General features: G+C 39.7%; 1 protein-coding gene across 1 annotated transcript; it reads left to right on the top strand.

Moving 5' to 3' along the window:
• The first annotated feature begins 1,664 nt into the window (after positions 1–1,664).
• LOC129453100 (5-hydroxytryptamine receptor 3C) lies at positions 1,665–16,038 on the top strand. The gene is made up of 5 exons (XM_073862416.1): positions 1,665–1,833; positions 1,918–2,090; positions 8,586–8,796; positions 9,659–9,850; positions 15,995–16,038. The coding sequence occupies exons 1-5, from the start codon at positions 1,665–1,667 to the stop codon at positions 16,036–16,038; spliced, it is 789 nt and encodes a 262-aa protein (XP_073718517.1).
• Positions 16,039–21,818: the final 5,780 nt, after the last annotated feature.

Below are 21,818 nucleotides of genomic sequence, written 5' to 3'. Positions count from 1 at the left end.
TTGGAAACATATCTCTGGATGTGGATTGTAGGAGTTCCAAGCATATAATTTTTAGCTTTCATCATTAATGCATATATCTAATGCATCTTTTGATAATTAAGTTAGCTAATGAATGTATTTGTATTTGAATGTATTAAATTAACTCGTCAATAAAGATGAGCTCTGTTTTGTATTGTAGGATTGGCAGGTTGAAGGTTTGAGCTGGGATCCGGTTGAATGTGGAACAGAAAGAATCACGCTGCCGAGAAAAAAACTCTGGCGTCCTGATCTTGTCATCAATGAATTGTATGTTTTAAAATGTAATATGAAAGGTCTGATTTAATAGTTTGAGCATTTTATGAGCTCAGATTACAATACACTGTCAATGCACCACAATATAATATTCAAGATATGCTACTATACAAAACATATCAACAGTGAAAGTCTACAATGGCACCTATTAAAGGGCACCTATTATGCACAATCCACTTTTACAATGTGTTTGGACATAAGTGTGTATTGGCAGTGTGTGAACACAACCACCCTTCAATGAAAAAAATGCACCCCCTCCTTCTCTTTTAATCCCCATTAAACCAAAGCAGTCGTATTAGACCTTGTTCACACTGTCAGTCCAAATCCGATTTTGGTGCATATCTGATTGAAATGCAATTACATTAAAAACATGTGAAAGTAGAAATCCTTTTCAGTCTTACCGTTCTGATTGCATTTGTGTAGCTTTTCAGTTACATCATGCTGTCACGTAAAACGTAAACACGTTAGATGTCAAGGTAGATTGTCGTGCCAGCGCAAAGTCATTGACAGAAAAACAGTGCAGGTAATCCGGAAAACGGCAGGACGCACAGATCGGAACATTTGTGTAACACAATGTGGACAGTGACTCAGTCAAATTGGATGTGCACCAAAATCAGATTTTGACTCACAGTGTGAACAAGGTCTTAGACATGCCGTTTTGATTCTTGTATCAATGTGACGTCACACTGATCAAGCCCCGCCCACCGACAGTCTGGCATAAGAAGAGTTTCCGCACCACAGGGAGTTGTCTCACACTGTATTCACAAGTATAAAATCTATTCAAAGATGTCAAATGGGGCATTTTGGACATGCTCTAACAAATGATTGTGGGGTATTTTGAGACGAAACTTTACAGACACATTCGAGGCACACCTGAGACTTACACTCACCTAAAGGATTATGCTTTCAGCACCTTGTTAAATCAATGCCACGTAGAATTAAGGCAGTTCTGAAGGTAAAATGGGGTCAAACACAGTATCGGTATGGTGTTCCTAATAATCCTTTAGGTGACTGTATATTACATCTTGTAAAAATAGGCATAATATGTGCCCAATAGGTATCCTTATAAAATTATACATATTTTATTTATTCACCCTCATTTCGTTCCCAACGTCTTTATTAAGAAATGCTAGCAGGCTCATACAGGGGCTGCCAGGCTCCAAAACTGACCAAAAAATAAATGCATAACAATAAAAAGTACCAATGACATTTCAAAAATAAGATGATAGAACTTTCTGGGTGGTCGGAATGAGCTTGTAAATAATCGGATGTACACAAAGCAAATACAGTATTACAAAATGTCAACAAAAAAAAAACGTTAAGTTAGTAAAAGTACAACTGTTGTCGCTGGCTTACTTGTTTTATGTTTTAGCATGGATGATAACCGAGTCCCAGACACCTATTATCTTACTCTATACAACACTGGCAGAGCAGAAGATGCATATCCTTACCATGTGATCAGTGCCTGTAACCTGGACATCTACAACTTTCCATTTGATGTTCAGAACTGCACATACACATTCAGTTCGTACAAACTCACGAGTGAGTGAACATAATTCCACCTTACTACTGTTTTTTATGTCATCTGTAATTTATTCTGCTTTATGAATTCATCTCTTCCTCCAGAGAGAGACATCCTGTTAACATCGGAGCCGGTGACGGATACGTTGGAGAGCTCTTTTCGTAACATAGAGACTAAAGGAGAGTGGGAACTTATTGACATATTGTCCAGCAGACCGAAAAACACCACGTATTTTAACTTCGATGGGTTGGACAGCTGGGATGAAATTGCTTACCATGTATGTGTCAATTTCAGTTGTTGATTCCTAACTCTGGTTACAGCAATAACCAGTGCTGGGAGAAATGCATTACTAAGTATTCATTGCTGTAATTACATTAATTTTCCCCTGAAAATGTAAGCATTTACTTTTCAAATATCACTCTTTAAGTAATATAACCACTGTTAATTATTATGTAACTTGCAAACTGTATACACCTTAAAAAATTTTGTTAAAAACTTAAAAAAGTAAGTTACCAGGTTACCTTAAAATCTTGACTTTATTCAACTTAAAAATATTAGTTGACGACAATTTTTACACAACTTTTTTTTGTTATATTTTCAAAATTTTAAGAAATACAGGTAACTTACATTTTTAATTTGAACCAACAAATTTTAATTTACAGTGAAAAGCTCAGATGCAAAAGCCGCTAAACACAACCTCAGTAAAAATTAGATAATGATATTGACCAAATGCTTTTGGCATGTGTTATACATTTATCAAATACTTTTCAACTTCAAATCCGCTTAATCCCAGCCTCAGGCCAGTTAGTTAGCAGAATCTGTTTTAATTTTCACCTTTTCAATTCTGACCTTCATCATTTGCATTGTTTCTACAGCTTATACTGTAATCCATTAACATACAGTTGACGAGTAAAGCAATGAAACACAACGTAATGTTGTATGTGGAGTGACTGTTGCGCTGTTTGAGAATCACCCTCCTTCTCTGTGTGTGAGCGCGTTTAAGTGCCCTTAATAGTGCACATACGAGAGAGACGAGTTTAAAAAAAACAAGCAAACATAAAATCTCTCTGTTATTGACAGGGCACATATAAACAAAATTATCTCCACAGTATTCTTTTTCTAATAAAAACATTTGTTTATGTCTTAAGTGTATGTATAGATTACAGTCAGATTGTGTCATTAATGTTAATCAAACAACCCATGACAAAGAGACAAATAGCTCTAAAAATAATAATATGTTTAATTTATTGTGTTATGATTCATTTAATTTGATTTCTGTACCTAATGTTAATTTCAGACCTTAATGCACAACTTTGTTCTTTTTTATAAATGTTTGCAATTTCTTTATTGTTTATTAGATTTTTCCCACCCGCTTTTTGCTGATCGGAAAAATAATCTGATCTGTGCCTCAAAAACTGTAATGTGATGCGAACTGTGAGTTTTTTGATCCGTCACACACCCCTAGTTAGTACACAGTGATAGCCATAAATGTAATTGTACTAATAATTGGCATAATCATTTCTTTCGGTGTTTCGGTTTCGGTTTTTCGGCCTTGGTTTGCTTGTTCGGTTTTCGGTTTCGGCCAAGAATTTTCATTTCGGTGCATCCCTAAAAAAGAACTATCTGCACATTTACGCATTTCTTCTTGCGACGTTAAAATAAAAGATGGACCGAGTTGAGAAGTGATATTTAACAACTCAATCTGCAACAAAAGTGTATTTACCTCCATCACTGCTAATGTTTCTCCAACAACGTACACAACAATGACGTAGTTACAGTGTCAAAATGTTGACAAATCAAAATGAAAGAAGGCGTGAGTTTCTGTTTACAGAAGCCCTCGTAAACTACTCCCAACCAATCGAATGACACGGCCGAGCAAGATTTTTACCCAATCAAATGAAAGAAATTGAGTTTTTGTTAAGACGAACGTGAATTCCAGTCAATCAAATTGGAGCTAAGCAGAATTGCAACCAATTCAATGAAAGTAGGCGGGAGTCTCTGTTCACTAAGTTTGAGCATCTGTAAAGTGCTTAACACATGAATATTGTTTCAAAGCTGCATTACAGAAAATGCATCCTTATATTAAAAAATACAGACAGTTGGCAAATCCAGAGATGCAAACTACTTAACTTTAGGTCAATTTTGCAGTTCCCTTTCAGTCGGTCACTACGACGTCACGTCGATACAGACGAATTGGGAACTCCCTTAGAGAGACCAATCTGCTTCGAATACTACTAAAACGCCAATGAACTTGGCATTGAGATATTTGCATAATGCTGGCACCGCCCCGCCAGGTGCGTATATAAGGAGCACGTGCAAATAGGGAAATCAGCTTTTTATCGCTTCGAAAGCCGGCAGTATCTGCTACTGAAAAGCTACTTTACTCTGTTGGGATCGATTGCTGAAGTTGGTTGGACTAGCAGTACCACAGCGGACGCTTTGCAGTATTCCACGGCTCTGCATCTTTTTGTTTTGAGTTTAGTGTGTGCGTTGCCTTTCCCTGTGCGCATCATCAACTGAGCATCTGAGTGAATTTCCCTAAAAGAGTGATACGGAGAGCTTTGTGCCTTGTTAAAGGCAGCCACTCTCTCGTATATCCGGAGATCAGCGTCCTTTTCAGGATGGCTTTTCGTCCGTGCGATCTTGGGTGCGGAAAGTATATGGGTCCGAAGGACGGTCACGAGCGTTGTCTTTCGTGCTTCGGCATCGAGCACGCGGAGGCAGTGTTTGGTGGGGGTAAGTGTTCTCACTGCGAGAACATGTCCCTTGTGGATTTGCGGAGACGGTTGTCTTTCCTCCGGGAAAAACGCAACCCGCGTCCGACGAGTTCTGAACGCCGCCACGGAGCGGCCGTGAGGCTCTCGAAGGATGATATCCGCATCACTGTGCTGAGCCGGTCGGATGATTCGTCCTCCGGCTCTCAGCCTCCTCATCCACAGCCGGTTGATGTGCCGATGGAGACTTCAGCGTCGTGTTCTACGATGTCTGTAGAATCTGTTGTGCCTCTCTCTGGATCCACGGAAACGGCAGCATCCGAGGGTGGGCCCCCTCCCTCTGAGGACCCCGACGTCCTTCCTCCCTCCAGTCGGGTCGTGACGGCGGAGTTCGATCCAGAGATGGTGGCCGTGCTCGCTCGAGCGGCGGAGACCGTAGGGTTAGAGTGGGTTCACCCCCCTCAGCCCGAACCGTCCCGCCTGGATGATTGGTTCTTTGGAGCTGCCCGGGTTTCACAACCCTCTCCGCCGGTACCATTTTTCCCCGAGGTGCACGAGGAGCTGACTAGAACCTGGAAGTCGCCGTTTTCAACCAGATTACGGCCGTTTCAGCCCTCCCCCCTCACCTCCCTCACCCATAGAGCCGCTAAGGGTTATTCGGGGATCCCCCCCGTGGAGCGTGCGGTCGTGATGCAGTTGTGTCCGGCCACCACTCCCTCCTGGAAGGACCGCCCAACCCTCCCCTCCCGTGCTTGCAGACAGTCCTCCGGTTTAACGGGTGCTGCCCACCAGGCATGTGGAGAGGCGGCTTCAGCCCTGCACGCAATGGCGTTGCTGCAGGTTCATCAAGCTAAGGCCTTGAGGGATCTGCACGAGGGAGGACACGACTCGCCTGTTTTATCGGAGCTCCGGGCCGCTACGGATCTTGCTCTCCGCGCTACCAAGGTTACAGCGCAGGCGATTGGTCGTGCTATGTCCACAATGGTGGTCCAGGAACGCCACTTATGACTATGTCTGGCGGACATGTCGGATGCGGAGAAGAACAAGTTTTTGGACGCTCCAGTGTCCCAGGCTGGCCTCTTCGGTGAGTCGGTGGAGTCTTTCGCCCAGCAGTTCTCTGCCGCCCAGAAGCAGGCGATCGCTCAGATTATGCCCCGGTGCAAGCGACCTGCATCTCGCCCTCCAGCGCCGGCTGCCCCGTCTGCTCCTCGCCGAGGGCACCCTCCGGCGGCTGCCTCCGCCCCCCCCCCCCCCCCCCCCCGCTAGAACATCTTGCAGGCCACGGAGGGGGAACAGCCGTCGGCAAACCGCCCCGCCCGCCCCACCCGCTTCCCGTGGCAAACGGAAATCGAAGCGGCCCTGAGACGGGCGACCTGGATTTGGATGGGATCACTCAGCGGGAGACGGTGATGACACCGCTCCTTCCACCGGTAGAGGGCCGGCTGGAAAATCTTTGGTTTCGTTTTGTTTCTGTTCCACTGGCTTCTCAGCCGGCACCCACAAAACCACAAAAAGAGTGCATTCCTATTCCTTCTCCAGGTCTCCAGAGGATCGAGAGAGATGTGAGCGGGCAGTCAGATGCTCTTCCTCCCTCTCCTCTATCGCCAGCGGGCATTCTGAGGAGTTCGAGCTCTCCACTACGGAGACCGGACCACCAGCAACCCCTTCGGAGTCTGCGTCCTCCGCTGAGGAGACCAGACGACCGTCTCCCTCAGCGGGCTCAGGTCAGTGTCACACACACACATACTGTAGATGCTTATGCTGTCACAGCAGAAGCACCGGCAGTCCCACCTGTCTCGCTTCGCTGCCCCACCGCGGGTACACCGGTAGTGCTGTTAATTCCTCTCGTACGGTCCCTGGGGGCTTGGCTTCAGCTTCCCAGCCCGTCTCGTTGGGTTTTACGCACGATCCGCCTCGGTTACGAAATTCAATTCAACCGGCACACACCCAAATTCTCGGGCGTACGTTTCACCACGGTGAAAGCGTCCGATGCACATGTACTGCGTGCAGAGGTCGAAGTCCTATTGGCGAAGGACGCGATCGAGCCGGTCCCTCTTACCGAGATGAGATCGGGTTTTTACAGCCCGTATTTCATAGTATCCAAGAGAAGCGGCGGGTTACGACCAATTTTGGATTTGCGTGTCCTGAACAAATCTCTTCAGAAGAGCTCTTTCAGGATGATTACACCGAAGCAAATATTCAGTTCAATACGCCCCCAAGATTGGTTTGCAGCAATAGACCTGAAAGACGCGTACTTTCATGTGTCCATTCTCCCTCGTCACAGACCGTTTCTCCGGTTTGCGTTCGAAGGTCGGGCATATCAGTACAAAGTTTTTCAGTTCGGGCTGTCTCTCTCTCCCCGTGTGTTCACAAAAGTAGTGGAGGCGGCGTTAAAGCCCCTCAGAAAGAGCGGTGTTCGCATATTGGCTTACCTCGACGATTGGCTTATAGTAGCGCATTCTCGGCGGACGCTGTGCGAGCACAGAGATCTAACGCTTCGGCATCTCGCCCATTTGGGTCTTCGGGTAAACTGGGAAAAGAGCAAACTCTGCCCCATGCAGAGGATCTCTTTTCTCGATATGGAACTGGACTCGATCGATTTATTGGCGCGTTTGACAGAAGAGCGCATCCAGTCAATTCTGACTTGCCTCGGTTCATTCCGAGGGAAGAATGCGGTCCCGCTGAAACAATTTCAGAGACTCCTGGGGCGTATGGCAGCAGCAGCGGCCGTGACACCGCTCGGACTGCTCCATATGAGACCGCTTCAGCGTTGGCTTCACGATCGAGTCCCGAGGAGAGCGTGGCGCGCTGGCATCCATCGTGTAACCATTACACCTGCGTGTCACCTAACATTCCCCCTGTGGTCAGACCCCGCGTTTATCAGGACCGGCGTGTCGATGAGACAGGTCTCCCGGCATGCTGTTGTCCACACAGATGCCTCCGACACGGGCTGGGGAGCCACGTACGACGAGCTCACGGCTTCGGGGGTGTGGACAGCACCCCAGTTGCATTGGCATATCAATTGCCGCGAGTTATGGGCAGTATATCTGGGACTCGTACGCTTCGCTACGGAGCTGCGAGGGAAGGATGTACTAATACGCTCAGACAACACTGCGACTGTAGCGTATATCAACCGTCAAGGCGGTTTGCGCTCCCGTCACCTGTCGCATCTTGCTCGTCATCTCCTCCTTTGGAGTCAGAAGCATCTGAGGTCCCTTCGTGCCATGTACATCCTGGGCTCGCTCAATACAGCGGCAGACGCGCTTTCTCGAGCTGCGCGCCCCGGCGAATGGCGACTCCACCCCCAGACGGTCCAGCTGATTTGGAGGAAGTTTGGTTGTGCGCAGATAGACCTATTTGCGTCGCCGGACGATACCCACTGTCGCCTATTTTATTCACTAACCGATTGGATGCGTTGGCACACAGCTGGCCGCGGGGCATGCGCAAATACGCGTTCCCCCCAGTGAGCCTAATAGCACAGACGCTGTGCAAAGTCAGGCAGGACGAGGAGAGCCTTTTAATGATCGCCCCATATTGGACGACCAGGAATTGGTTTCCGGAACTAATGCTCCTCGCGACAGCCCCTCCCTGGCGGATTCCTCTGAGAAGGGACCTTCTTTCTGAAGGAGGGAACGGAGACGTCACGTCCCTTCGCCACAGGTGCTGCCACCTGCTGTTTAGGCTGGTCACCTTTCCGGCTTTCTCAGCGAATAGAAGCTGATTTCCCTATTTGCACGTGCTCCTTATATACGCACCTGGCGGGGCGGCGCCAGCATTATGCAAATATCTCAATGCCAAGTTCATTGGCGTTTTAGTAGTATTCGAAGCAGATTGGTCTCTCTAAGCGAGTTCCCAATTCGTCGGTCACGACGTGACGTCTCCGTTTCCTCCTTCAGGGAACGAGGGTTACATCCGTAACCGAGACGTTTTCATTTAAAATCACATTTAGATTACGAGTTGATAAAGATTAATACCAGGTGTAAACAGGGCCATAAAGTGGTATTTCAGTTGTAAAGATTGCAGTAATGTTGAACTCTTGCTCTCTTTCTGGTTGTTAGATTATCCTGAGACGCCGACCGACTCAGTACGTGGTGAATCTGTTGATCCCCAGTTACTGCTTGATTACCGTTGATGTGTTCAGTTTTCTTCTGCCGCCTCAGAATGTGGATCGATCCGCATTTAAAATGACCCTGATCCTGGGATACACCGTCTTTCTCCTCCTGATGAATGATCTGCTCCCTGTTACAGGAAACACCATCCCTATAATAAGTCTGTGAATTTAATATATGTTTAAACATACTGTATCTTTGATCCTGGACTATAAAACCAATGTCTTTAGTTGCACAGGTAAATTTGTAGCAAAAGCCATGGGTATGGGTCAATATTATCAATTTTTCTTTTATGCCAAAAAATCATTAGGATATTAAAGGTGCAGTGTGTAATTTTTAGAAGGATCTCTTGACAGAAATGCAAAATGATATACAAAACTATATTATCAGGGGTGTATAAAGACCTTATAATGAATCGTTGTTTTTATTACTTAGAGTGAGACGTTTTATCCACATACACCGAGGGTCCACTTATTTGGAAGTCGCCATTTTGTGCCCCCGAGTTTCTACAGAAGCACTTAACGGACAAACATTTTTACTAAGTTGTCTTCGACTATGTTTTTCACGTGGTGGCTACCGTAGCTTCTCTATGCGTTTCAAAAGTGAGGGGTGAGCAGTGGACTGAGCCATTGGTTTCAATTTGCAACCTCACCACTAGATGCCGCTAAAATTTACACACTGCACCTTTAAGTAAGATTGTTAGTAGATGCAGTTGCTAATCACTTCATTAGGACAACATAAAGGATGTTTTTCTCAATATTTTTACACCCTCAGATTCACATTTTTAATAGTTGTTTCTCAGGCAAATATTTTTTATATCTTAACAAACCATCGATGGAAAGCTTATTTATATATTGTATTAATCTCAATGAATAAAAAAAATGAACCCTTATGACTGGTTTTGTGTTCCAGGGTCACATATTAATGTATCACACACAGTAATGGATACAATAAGCTACTCTTATAGTTATTGTGCCTTTTAAAATTTCATTACATTATTGTGTGTCTTTCTCTCTCTATAGATGTGTTCTTCTCTCTGTGTTTGACATTGATGGTTGCTAGTCTGTTGGAATCAATTCTCATCACTAATTTATTGTGCGGCTCAGCTAACTATCCACCTTTACCAAACTGGGTCAAGGTCATTTTCCTGCATTACATGGCACGATTTGTTGGTTTGAGCAAGAAATCTTCAGACCAAAATTATGTAACTCAAAGTGAGTCTCATATTAACTTCTGTTTAACCTATTATTTAAATTAAAAATTACCGCTTATCCAGTGAATAAGCACTAAAATCATGCTTATTTAGAAACCTAAATGGATCGGCAGAAATAATGTAATTTTTAACAAAATACTTTAACCTATAGCACAGCTCCACTTTTCACAGCACAAATATTAGGTAAATGGATTTGATTTTAGTCACAATTCTGATTGTGTAGTTACTTTGTTTTGCCTTTGCAATTTCAGTAAGAACTACAGACATCACTTCCAGTTCACATGAGAAAGAAATGATTGAAATCCGACGTCAAGACCAGAAATTACAGATAAACATGGAAGAAGAACTGACAGAACTGAATGTAATACATGAAAATGTGGTCACCGTTCGCCAGCATGTTGATAAGCATCTTTCTACTGATCAAAAGTCAAATGAATGGATTCACCTGGGGGAGGTCATCGATCGATTTATTTTCATTTCATATGTCATCTTTCTTTCTGTCAGTTTCGGTACCATATTATTCTTTTGGGTTTACTGGTACAGTTTTGGGAAAAAAACTAAATAGTCTATGATTCGCATAAATATATTTAATTACAGTCGAAAAAATTTATTGAAATGTCATATGAAAAAAAATTACTCTTGAAAGGACCTTTTAAACTTTAATTTAAGGAATTCACTGTAAGAAATTACTTGTTGCATTTACATTTTTAAGTTAAATTTCAACTTTTCTGTGGTCAGTGAGGAGTAAAAAAATAATGTCTTATTAGCTTCAGTTATTTTAACTTATTCGTTTAGATATTACGTTTTATGGTCGAAAAAGTTTCATATAATTATTTAAGAAAGTTTGTTTCAATAAAACAATAAACATGTCATACGTGTCATCTTATGGCAGCACATGTATGGTGAAAGAGACTCAGAACGAAGGTTGTCACGATATCAGACTTTCACTATACAATTATCATGATCAAAAGAAGTCACATTATCTATTGGCTGTCAAAAGATTAATCACGATTAATTGCATACAAAAAAAAGTTTGTTTTTGCATAATATATGTGTGTGCACTGTGTGTGTGTAATTATTTTGTATATGCATTTAAAAAAAAGTTGGTTGGTTGTTGGTGCCAGAAGGACCGGTCTGAGTATTTCACAATCTGCTCAGTTACTGGGATTTTCATGCACAACCACTTCTAGGGTTTATAAAGAATGGTGTGAAAAGGGAAAAACATCCAGTATGCGGCAGTCCTGTGGGCGAAAATGCCTTGTTGATGCTAGAGGTGAGAGGAGAATGGGCCGACTGATTCAAGCTGCTAGAAGAGGAACTTTGATTGAAATAACCACTCGTTACAACCGAGGTATGCAGCAAAGCATTTGTGAAGCCACAACACGCACAACCTTGAAGCGGATGGGCTACAACAGCAGAAGACCCCATCGGGTACCACTCATCTCCACTACAAATTGGAAAAAGAGACTACAATTTGCACGAGCTCACCAAAATTAGACAGTTGAAGACTAGAAAAATGTTGCGTGGTCTGATGAATCTCCATTTCTGATGGTAGAGTCAGAATTTGGTGTAAACAGAATGAGAACATGGATCCATCATGCCTTGTTACCACTGTGCAGGCTGGTGGTGGTGGTGGTGTAATGGTGTGGGGGATGTTTTCTTGGCACACTTTAGGCCCCTTAGTGCCATTTGGGAATCGTTTAAATGCCACAGCCTACCTGAGCATTGTTTCTGACCATGTCCATCCCATTACCACCATGTACCGATCCTCTGATGGCTACTTCCAGCAGGATAATGTCAGAAAGCTCCAATCATTTCAAATTGGTTTCTTGAAGATGACAATAAGTTAATTGTACTAAAATGGCCCCCAAAGTCACCAGATTTCAACCCAATAAAGCATCTTTGGGATGTGGTGGAACGGGAGCTTCGTGCCCTGAATGTGCATCCCACAAATCTCCATCAACTGCAAGATGCTATCATATCAATATGGGCCAACATTTCTAAAGAATCCTTTCAGCATCTTGTTGAATCAATGCCACTAAGAATTATGGCAGTTCTGAAGGCGAAAGTTGGTCAAACACAGTATTAGTATAGTGTTCCTAATAACGAAATAAACAAATAAATGCTGTAGAAGTATTGTTTATTGTTAGTTCATGTTAGCTAATACATTACCTAATTGTTTACAAATACAACTTTATTGTAAAGTGTTACTACAATTTTAATTGATGCTAAATAATTGTCATATGTGTAGAATTAAGTTAACACAATATCAATATTCATGCGGGGGTGTTAGTCATGGTTATTGTCGATACAGATATATTGTGACACACCCCTAATGGGCAAAAAGTCATTTATAACTGAACATGAGGACATATTACAGTATATGTTATCACCAAATGTTTATTTAAAGAGGGAAATTGTCATATTTTTCTGTCACAGTAAATTCACAGCTATAAAGTCAAGGTCTTGGCAACAGACCTTATAGTAACCACATGACATTCATAACTGAGGTGCTGATTTAAAACAAATGGCTATCAATACAGATGACAACACTTAGTATCTCAGATACCTTATACAACTTCATTACTAAAGTCGAAAAAAAATTATTATAATGATTAATAATTTTTATATGTTGGCATTTAATGGAAATCATTGTAGTTGTTTGCCACCCAGACACCAGAGGGCATCTTTACCTGAATGGATTGTGAGTCAGTGAAGGTTTACATCTGACTTTCAGTCAAAGTTAATAAAACATTAGCTACATAATAAAATATAAGCCTCAGTACAACTGTAAAAAAATGCTTAATTTAATTTTATAAGTTAAAGTAACATGAAAATGTATGTTGATGTGACTTTACATATTTTTTACAGTGCTAAAGCACCGTATTTACCGTATCTTCGTGGGTATCACAGTATTTCAAGGTTTTTCAAAGAATACCATGCCCAAGATAATCATTTTATCATGTTTTTGGGTAAATTTTGTTTCTTATAAGAGACTAAGTTGAAATGTGTCAAAACCTATACTTATGATAAAAAATGGCACTGGGGAAATGATGTGGTTGATTGATTTCATTCAAATGTTCAGGTTTACAAAGGCCATGTTATTTACATGCGTAAGTGATGTAGCTTATCTCTCAGTAGTTTGTATCTGTGATTCGTGAAACTTTTTTGGCCGCTTTCTGAGTAGGGAAATATCTGAGGTTTTTATTTACTCCTAAGATCTTTTTCACCTGTGTTCAAAATAATGAAAACATGGAGATCTTCTACAAGGTTTACTCCTGATGTGTCGTTCATTTATAGGCATAATTGCAAAATTATACTGTAAAGTGTGTAAAAATTATTCATTGTAATTCATAAAAAAATTGTGCTCTTCATGATCTGGCCTGATAATTCCAGTCAAAAATATGTGGGGTCTCCTATTCAACGTAAACTTTGTAATCTTTTTAACCTTAACAGGCAACCTAACTTTTGTAGCCCACACTAAAAATTGTATATGTGCCTTTTTATAAATGTAAAATACAATTTCATTACAAAATATTAAAGTACATACTTCATAGTGCGCACAGCACAATAGACAATAGACTGTTTAAACATTACAGGATGTAACATGTAGCCATGTAAGGTATGTAAAATTTTGGGATAAAAAATCATATAAAAAATACACCAATGAATACACTCATTTTGTGTAATTGCAAAGTTTGGTCAGTAAGCCTTCATTAAAAAACATCTATTACGATGAGCCTATTGTTCTACAAAGGTGGGATGGTTTAATAGTGTCAGGCAAGACAGACATATATGTCAGGAAAAGTAATATCTGGCCATATGCCAATGTCCACAGACTACTGGTTGTTTGGCAAGTTGTTAGGGTCCCTGTAAAGGCCAACTAAATTCAATTTAAGCCGAAAATAGTCAGTTTTACTGGCATTTTCGCAGTAGCCGCTATGAAAACCAACTCTTTTGTTGAATGTTTTGCCGAGCTCCGACGTGGTCACATGGAAAAGTGATGTCGTTGCATACACTCTATATATGCAACTTACCACAGAGAAATATTTAAAAGATTAAAAAAACGGATGTACAATTTAAAAATTAAACACAAATTTACAAGCGTATATTGATTTAGCATCTACATAGTATTATTTTGGTCTATAATATAGACGGTTTTAGCAGTAACAACATAAACAAGCGGCTGTCGCGGTCTGCACGTAACTTCCGGTAAACCTACACATCCTCATCCCATCCTCATCCCATTTTTTGACGAACTGGAGACTTCAATACTATTACGTCCGTTGCATTCTCTTTTCCTATTTTCTAACCATTTTCGCGTCGGTTTAGGGTCAGATTACGCAAAATTAAACAGTGTACGCGAAATTAAACAGTTGTCACCTGGCGTTTAGGTTAGAGTTAGGTTTGCGAAATTAAACAGTTGTCACCTGGCGTTGGGGTTAGAGTTAGGTTTGGGTAGGGATGTCATTATGTAAATCTATACCTAAACCGACGCGAAAATGGCAAGAAAATAGGAAAAGAGAATGCAACGGACGTAATAGTATTGAAGTCCCCAGTTCGGCAAAAAATGACGCGAAAGGTATACCCTCCGCGTAACATATTGACGCATGGTCAAGTGCGTCAAATATTGACGCCATGGGGATGAGGATGGGTTGGGTAAACTCCGCTAATAATAAATAACAACAAAGTACTTTAAACGTAGTTTATTTATATAACAAGCAAAATAAACAACACATAGATTACCTAGGAAACCAAAACATTTGTTATTTTCGACGCGGCATTTGTTTAAGAGATCAGTTAGCAACTAGTCAGACCATTAAAAAAACGAAACCGGAAGTAAAGTTCGGATCCAGACGTGTATCACGTGGGTCCGATGAAACCGTCTATAGTCTAAATAGTCTATAGTATCGAATTAGTATTAGTATTTTTTATTCACTGTACTAAAAAAATTGTGGGGCATACCTGTGGAAATCTTTCCATCGATGAATGCAAGGATGGTTTTCTGGGTGGTTGCTTACTGGACTAATTTAATATACATAGCCAATTTTTTTCATATCTGATCTAGTGTCTTCTACACTCTAAAAAACATTTGTGCTTAATAGCACTAAAAGCTCGTAATCATAGGGGAACCATTTTAAGTGCTATATAGCACCTATGTGGCACCTGTGTAGAACCATATTGTGCTATAAAGGACCATATCTGGTGCTATAATGGTGCTATATCACCCCTGGATAGTTCTTCATAAGTGCTTTATAGGTGCCATATAGCTCCACTATAGCACCAGATATGGTTCTAGCACAATGTGGTTCTACACAGGTGTTACATTGCACTTAAAATGCTTCCCCTATGATTACGAGCCAGTGAACCACTTTTAGTGCTATTTAGCACCGTTTGTTTTTAGAGTGGTTCCCCCTTTAATTAAGTCTAAAGAAATATGTTTTATTGCTTGCTAAGCAAAAATCACAACTTTAATGATGTAGATACTGTAAATAATACTCCTAGAAAGCCGAGGTGATTTGACGCATTAAAGGCGTTAAAGTTTGACGCTGAAGTTTAAAACTTAGTTTTAAATTGCTCTGACAATATTTACTATAGGCACTGTTAGTCTTGTGCTAAAACATCGGTTTTGCAATCACATTGCCCTGACTGACCCATCGATAATCCTCACGTCATTTGCTGGCTAGGTATCATTAAAAAAACATAAAGCGGTATGTACAATTTCCATAACTAATGAAATCCTTGTTTGCATTTTTTTCTTCTGCACAGTAAATGTTCTCTACATAAAAGGAGGGGATAAAAGCATCACCCCCAGTTGTGCCTGTGCTTACAAAAATCCGAACAAACGGGTGAGTTTTTAGGTTGCTCATTCTCCATACGGCCTTACAAACCTCCATTTATGATACGTTAAATACATTTTGCTAAAATCTGCTAAGTAGGGGTCTAATGGCTTTTGACAGTCTTTCAAGACACCCGGTAAGAAATTCAGAATTTATAATCGATATTCAGAATATTGCATATTATATTCATTGTTTGTTGCATTCCAGTATTTTGCAATATTAGTTTTTCTGTTTCAGGATTATTTTTGAAACTTTAATTTTATTGACATGTGTTTTGTACTTGTTATTCATATATTGCAATCTAGCAAAGCTGGATAATACAGGCAAAATCATGGACAGCCGCTCTTAGATGCATCATCGCCAGCTGCTGCATTATGAATTGTAAGATGGTTATAATTTTCTTATAAAGAAGTTTTTAGACAAAGAGCTTGGTCAGTATATACAGTCCAATTACTGTAACTACAGGAATATTATTGTTTTTTCTGAAAGAGCAATATGATTGTAATAGAGTAAGGTTATAGTGTGAACAAGTTGTATTAACTTAAAAAATATATAATTTAATTGGCAACACCTAAAAATCTTTAAAATCTTTTAAAATCTTAATTTTTTTTCACTTTTATTGAAAACTTAGGTGCTACCAATGGAAGTAATTTTAAAAAGTGTTTCACCCGTTTGTCTAACAGTGAATCCTAATAATAAACTGCATATTTTAAGCACAAAAATTCAATTTATAGATATGCAACCAAGTAAACAGATGTCTTAGTAACTTTTAGAGCAATAAAATGTCTTAAATGAAATCTATCATTTTTTACACTTTTAGCTTTGGTAGTTGGACCTGTAGAGACATTAAACTGTTCTCAACCAACAACAAAGTCTCTCCTTCGTGCAATAAAAGAGGAAGTAATGAGTTACAGTGAAGCCAGACCAGTTATCAGTCTACGAACTCCTACCAATGTCAGTGTAGACCTGACACTCTATGGGATTTTAGGAGTGGTAAGCAGAATATGTTGGTTTGAAACCTGAACATTTAACATTTAAAACAAGTTTTTTTTTAAAAATGAAATAGCAAACTATAAACTAAACCATTTGTTACAGATTAAATCAATTTTTTTCAGAATGAAAAATTGCAGGTGCTAGAAACATATCTATGGGTGAGGCTGGTGAGTGTAAAATAAACTTTCAAAAATCACCCAACACAATGTCATGGTAATTCATACGTATTTTATGAGGTGGCTAATTCGTATAAATTTGTATGACCAAATTTGTTAGTTTTTAAACGATTTGCCTTTACCCCTGTGATGTAGGGGCTAGGGGTGGGGTATTAGTATTTTTTTTCATTCTACACTGTAAAAAATCCTTGTTGCACTTAAATTGCAGTCTAATCAATTTGAATTTGCAAATAATTTCAACTTTCTTTAGGACTATAAGGAGTTGCTCTAAATCAAATGCGTCAAATACAAGGCCTGTGGGCCAAATCAGGCCCACAGCTCAAATTTTTCATTGATCTTATCCCGCTTCAATTCGGAATGCACAGCATTGCACTAAAAGTCCTACCAAGCATTGCGGACGCCCTGTGCACTAAACATGTGATCTCCGCATCTTGCACAAGACAGTTGTAGTCCAGTGCACTGTCAGGATTCCAGCATTAGTGACGGTACAAACAGCATCACCATTCCTTTATATTAAAAACGTGTTAGCTCACTAGTGGCCAGTCAGCCAGAAATTTGTTAAAAAAAAGCTGGGCTACACATAAGTATGTGGGGAAATGATCTAGTAGCATTAGGTCTAAAAACATACGTCACATTTTTACCAAAAGAAAAAAGACTGATGAATCAGTAAAGTTGAGATATTTAATTAACAATGGTATCATTTTGCATAAAGCTATTTTAGGAAGAAAATTATAATTATTACAGTAGGTAAAGCCGAACAAACCCAGTCATAGAATTTTCTTTCATTGGCTAATTGACTGTATTCATAAGTGTTACAATTATTTATTTGCAAAGAAAAGTTTATTTGTTTTTAAAAAAAGTTAAAATGGTTTATTATTGTGTTCATTTTATAAGAAATTTTTTAGGTAAATTCCAGACTGATCTTGTGGAAAGTTGTGTTATAGTGACGCAAAATTTGATCAATTTATTTGTGTCCATGGAACGAAATTCAGCTTTTTTACGTGCCTTGAGCACGAATGTCTTTTTTGTGATAATTCCTATAAATAGTTTTTCGTGTCCGTGGCACGACTTTCTTTTTCATTTCATTTTATGTATTGTATTCTCATTGTTTTTCCTATTTTCTTACCATTGTCGCTTCGGGTTGGGGTTACGGACATTCTAACCCAAATCCCAACTCTAACCTCAACTCCAGGCAAGAATAGTTTTAAAAGTGGAAGAAAAACATGTAGAAACCACTACATAAAAGTAAATCCTAACCCAAACCCCAAATCTAACCCCAAGCAACAATGATTTAAAAATAGGGGAAAAAGTAGAAAACAATAAATAAAATGACACAAAAAAGAAAGTCTTGTCACGGACACGAGAAACTATTTATAGAAATTCGTGCGAGTGTCACGAAAAATACATTTGTGCTCAAGAAAAGTAAAAAAGCTGAATTCCGTGCCATGGACATGAATAAATTGATCAAATTTTGCGAGAATATAACTGTGGGTTCACACCAGATGCAAGTTCAACGATTTGCGCGAGTATATTACATACAAAGTCAATGCAAAGATGTGGCCAGACGCGTCCTCGCGTGGGGCGATGCGAATGACGCAATATGGGCGCTGCGTAAACACGGGCTATTCGCCTCAAACGTGTCTTCTATTCAACTCGAGCCAAAAATTCGCATGACACAAAGTTAAATCCAGCGTGTAATGCGATGCCCCGATGATTTAATTCAACTTTATTTTATAATTTATAGAAACTTCTTATTAGTCAAGAAAGTTGAAATTAGTTATAAATTCAAGTTGATTAAACTTAAAAAAAAATTACAGTCTATGTTTTCGTACAATTAATTTCGTACAAATTAGCCAACTCGTAAAATACGTATGAACTGCCGTAAAATCAGATTGAATCACACAATGTTTCCGTATACAAATGTTGATATAGTAACATTTTGTTTTTACTTAATAGTTGTTAAACAAAAGGATTTCCCATAGACTATTTGTATAGGTCTAAAAGATATACCTTATTGTAGGCTTGGCAGATTGAAGGTTTGAGCTGGGATCCTGATGAATGTGGAGCAAAAAAAATCTCAGTGCCACGTGAGACGATATGGTTCCCAGACATTGTCATCAATGAATTGTAAGTTACAAACCATACAAAATTAAATACAAATACGACTCGTTAAATGTAAGTATTTATGCTACTGTATAAGTAAACAATTTATAGACAACTGGACTTTGAATTATTCGAAAATACTTGCGTCTAGCCGAAATTGGGAAATTGTATTCCGCACAGGTTTTTTAAGCACCCATGTGACTTATTGTTGGCTTACTTTATAGCATGGATGAAAACAGGGCACCAGATACATACTTCGTTTATATTTATTCCAATGGTGAAGTGAAAGATGGCAAGCCATTTCATGTGATCAGCTCCTGTCGGCTGGACATCTATACCTTTCCTTTCGATGTTCAAAACTGCACGTACACCTTCAACTCATACAAGCACGATAGTAAGTGACATTATACTCAATGAATAGTGCTGCTGGGCTACATGCATGCAATTGTATTATACTCGATATTGTACTGTTTCTCTGTAGTTCAGGATGTTCGGCTGTCCTTCTTTAAACCTGTGAAGGAAATATTCATGGAGTCGCTTTCAGTCATGGCAACTAAAGGAGAGTGGGAACTAATAAATTTGCTTGGAGAAAAACCTGAACACATGTATGATGATGGAGGATGGGATGAACTCATTATTCATGTTCGTGACATTTATACACTGTTTAAATCGGGGCTGTCAATTGTAATATGTGTATGTTGTGATTATTGTTGATCCTGGAAGAATATTTCTATCAACTAATCAGACTGTTACACTGTAAAACTCAAACCATTTAAGTAAACCAGTTGCATTAGTTTTAAAACACATACATTTGAGTACTGTGAACTTAAACAAATTGAGTCATATGCAGTGATGCACTTATATTTAAGTTCACACTACTTAAATATAAGTGCATAATGCACATGACTCAAGTTCACAGTACTTAAATGTATGGTTTTTAAAACTTAAATGGTCTAATGCAACCGGTTTACTTAAATGGTTTGAGTTAAGTTAACTGTTAGGTTTTACAGTGTAGATTTGGGGGTTTAGGACTTGTTATTGAGGGTGGTGTGAAAATTTTCCGCTACTAGTGTCGGGAAATAAAACAAAATAATATATTGACTTCTAAAGCTACATTTTTTTCATTGTCACAATAATGTAATGTCTTACATTTTCTTTCTAATTTATTAGATGTTTAATTTTAAGATTAATTTTCTCATTCTTTGTTGTGCATCAGGTTGTCCTGAGACGTCGTGCTGCGCTGTATGTGGTCAACCTCGTGGTTCCCAGCTGTTTCCTGCTTTCATTGGATCTGTTTAGTTTTCTTTTGCCTCCTCAGGATGTGGATCGCTCATCCTTCAAAATGACCCTCATCCTGGGATACACCGTGTTTCTGCTGTTAATGAACGATCTGCTGCCCGTCACAGGAAACACCTTACCTCTCATAAGTTTGTTTTCAACTTATTCTCTACCCTGATGAAAAGATCAAGATAGCTTGTTTGCGACTTATTTGGTTGGCATAAAAATTTTGTATGGGTCCAGTTAGCATTTGCTGCCCCGATGTGAGATACCTATGTTGTGTCCAACCCACAATGCATTGCACTGCTTCATGTCCAGGGTCTAGCTAGCTTGTGCCTAAATCCGATGCGTCCAAAACCGCATACTGTGACATACATATAATTCCAACGCCTATTCCAATGCCCATGCAGTGACCGTTATAACAGCACAATCTATTTAGTATGAATATGGGTAGTATGAATAAAATTTGAACATACTAAATCCGCCATGTTGATACATCACGTGACATACGTCGTCGTAACAACAGGTGATGTGTGGAAAAAAACACCACCATTTTTTAATTAACACAAACATTCATGCTGGTTGATTAGCATCACTTGCTTAGATGAACAGCTTGATACTGTTGACTTTTTTCAGCAACATATTGTATACATATTTATTACATTAAATATCCAGCAGGAAAAATAAGTATTTGACACATCAGCATTTTTATCAGTAAGGGCTTTTGACACAAAATTTCCACCAGTAGCCATCAAGCCAAGTATTGAATTCATACAAAGAAATCAGAACATTTAAGTATACAAGTTGAGTCATAATAAATAAAGTGAAATGGCACAGGGAATAAGTATTGAACACATGAAGAGAACAAGGTGCAAATGGCATAGAAAGCCAGGAGATCACCTGAAATCTGTTAGTATTGAGAGAGAAACCCTGCCCCATATCAGTACTTATTGATATCAGCTGCTTTAGTCCTAATTGATGGCAAATAAAGGCTTCTCATTACCCAGGAGGCACACAGGAAAGACTGTTTGATGGGAATGGTGTGTCAAATACTTATTTTCCCCGCTGTAACCCAGATTGAACGTTTTACCTATTCTATCGTAACACATACACCATAATCTGTCTTTTTCGATCTAGATGTGTTTTTCTCTCTCTGCTTGGCATTGATGGTGACAAGTCTTCTTGAAACCATTTTCATCACCAACATCCTCTGCAATTCCAGTAACTATCCACCTTTACCAAAGTGGATCAGGATTCTGGTCCTGAAGTATCTTGCTCGACTTGTTTGCATTAAGCAGAAAGCTTGCAACCAAAACTCTGAAGGTAGGATTGCTTTGAGAAGAAAGTACTGTGTATTGTCTATACGTTTTGCATCTCATTCTGTTGATGTTTTAATTGGGGTGCACACCTGTACCAGAAAAATGCACCCATGTCTGCTAAAATATGGTGGCCTAGCATTCATTTGGACAGTTCACACTATTTGCTTTGACATATAAAAAACACAGTTTTTTCCTCTTTATTATCCAAAATGTTTATTCATGAAAATGTATAGTCATCAAAAAGAAAATTGCAAAAATTA

Source organism: Misgurnus anguillicaudatus, chromosome 23 (assembly GCF_027580225.2).
Source record: "Misgurnus anguillicaudatus chromosome 23, ASM2758022v2, whole genome shotgun sequence".
Classification (NCBI taxonomy): Eukaryota; Metazoa; Chordata; class Actinopteri; order Cypriniformes; family Cobitidae; genus Misgurnus; species Misgurnus anguillicaudatus.
The sequence above is the reverse complement of the archived record's forward strand: the minus strand, read 5'-3'. Positions and strand labels throughout refer to the sequence as shown.

What these genes read in the sequence shown, in the direction of transcription:
- LOC129453100 (XM_073862416.1), top strand. Translation starts at nt 1,665, where the DNA reads ATGGATGATAACCGAGTCCCAGACACCTATTATCTTACTCTATACAAC. An exon ending in CAGTTCGTACAAACTCACGA is followed by an intron (nt 1,834 to 1,917) that starts GTGAGTGAACAT and finishes CTCTTCCTCCAG; the next exon opens with AGAGAGACATCCTGTTAACA. An exon ending in CCAAAATTATGTAACTCAAA is followed by an intron (nt 9,851 to 15,994) that starts GTGAGTCTCATA and finishes ATTGCAATCTAG; the next exon opens with CAAAGCTGGATAATACAGGC.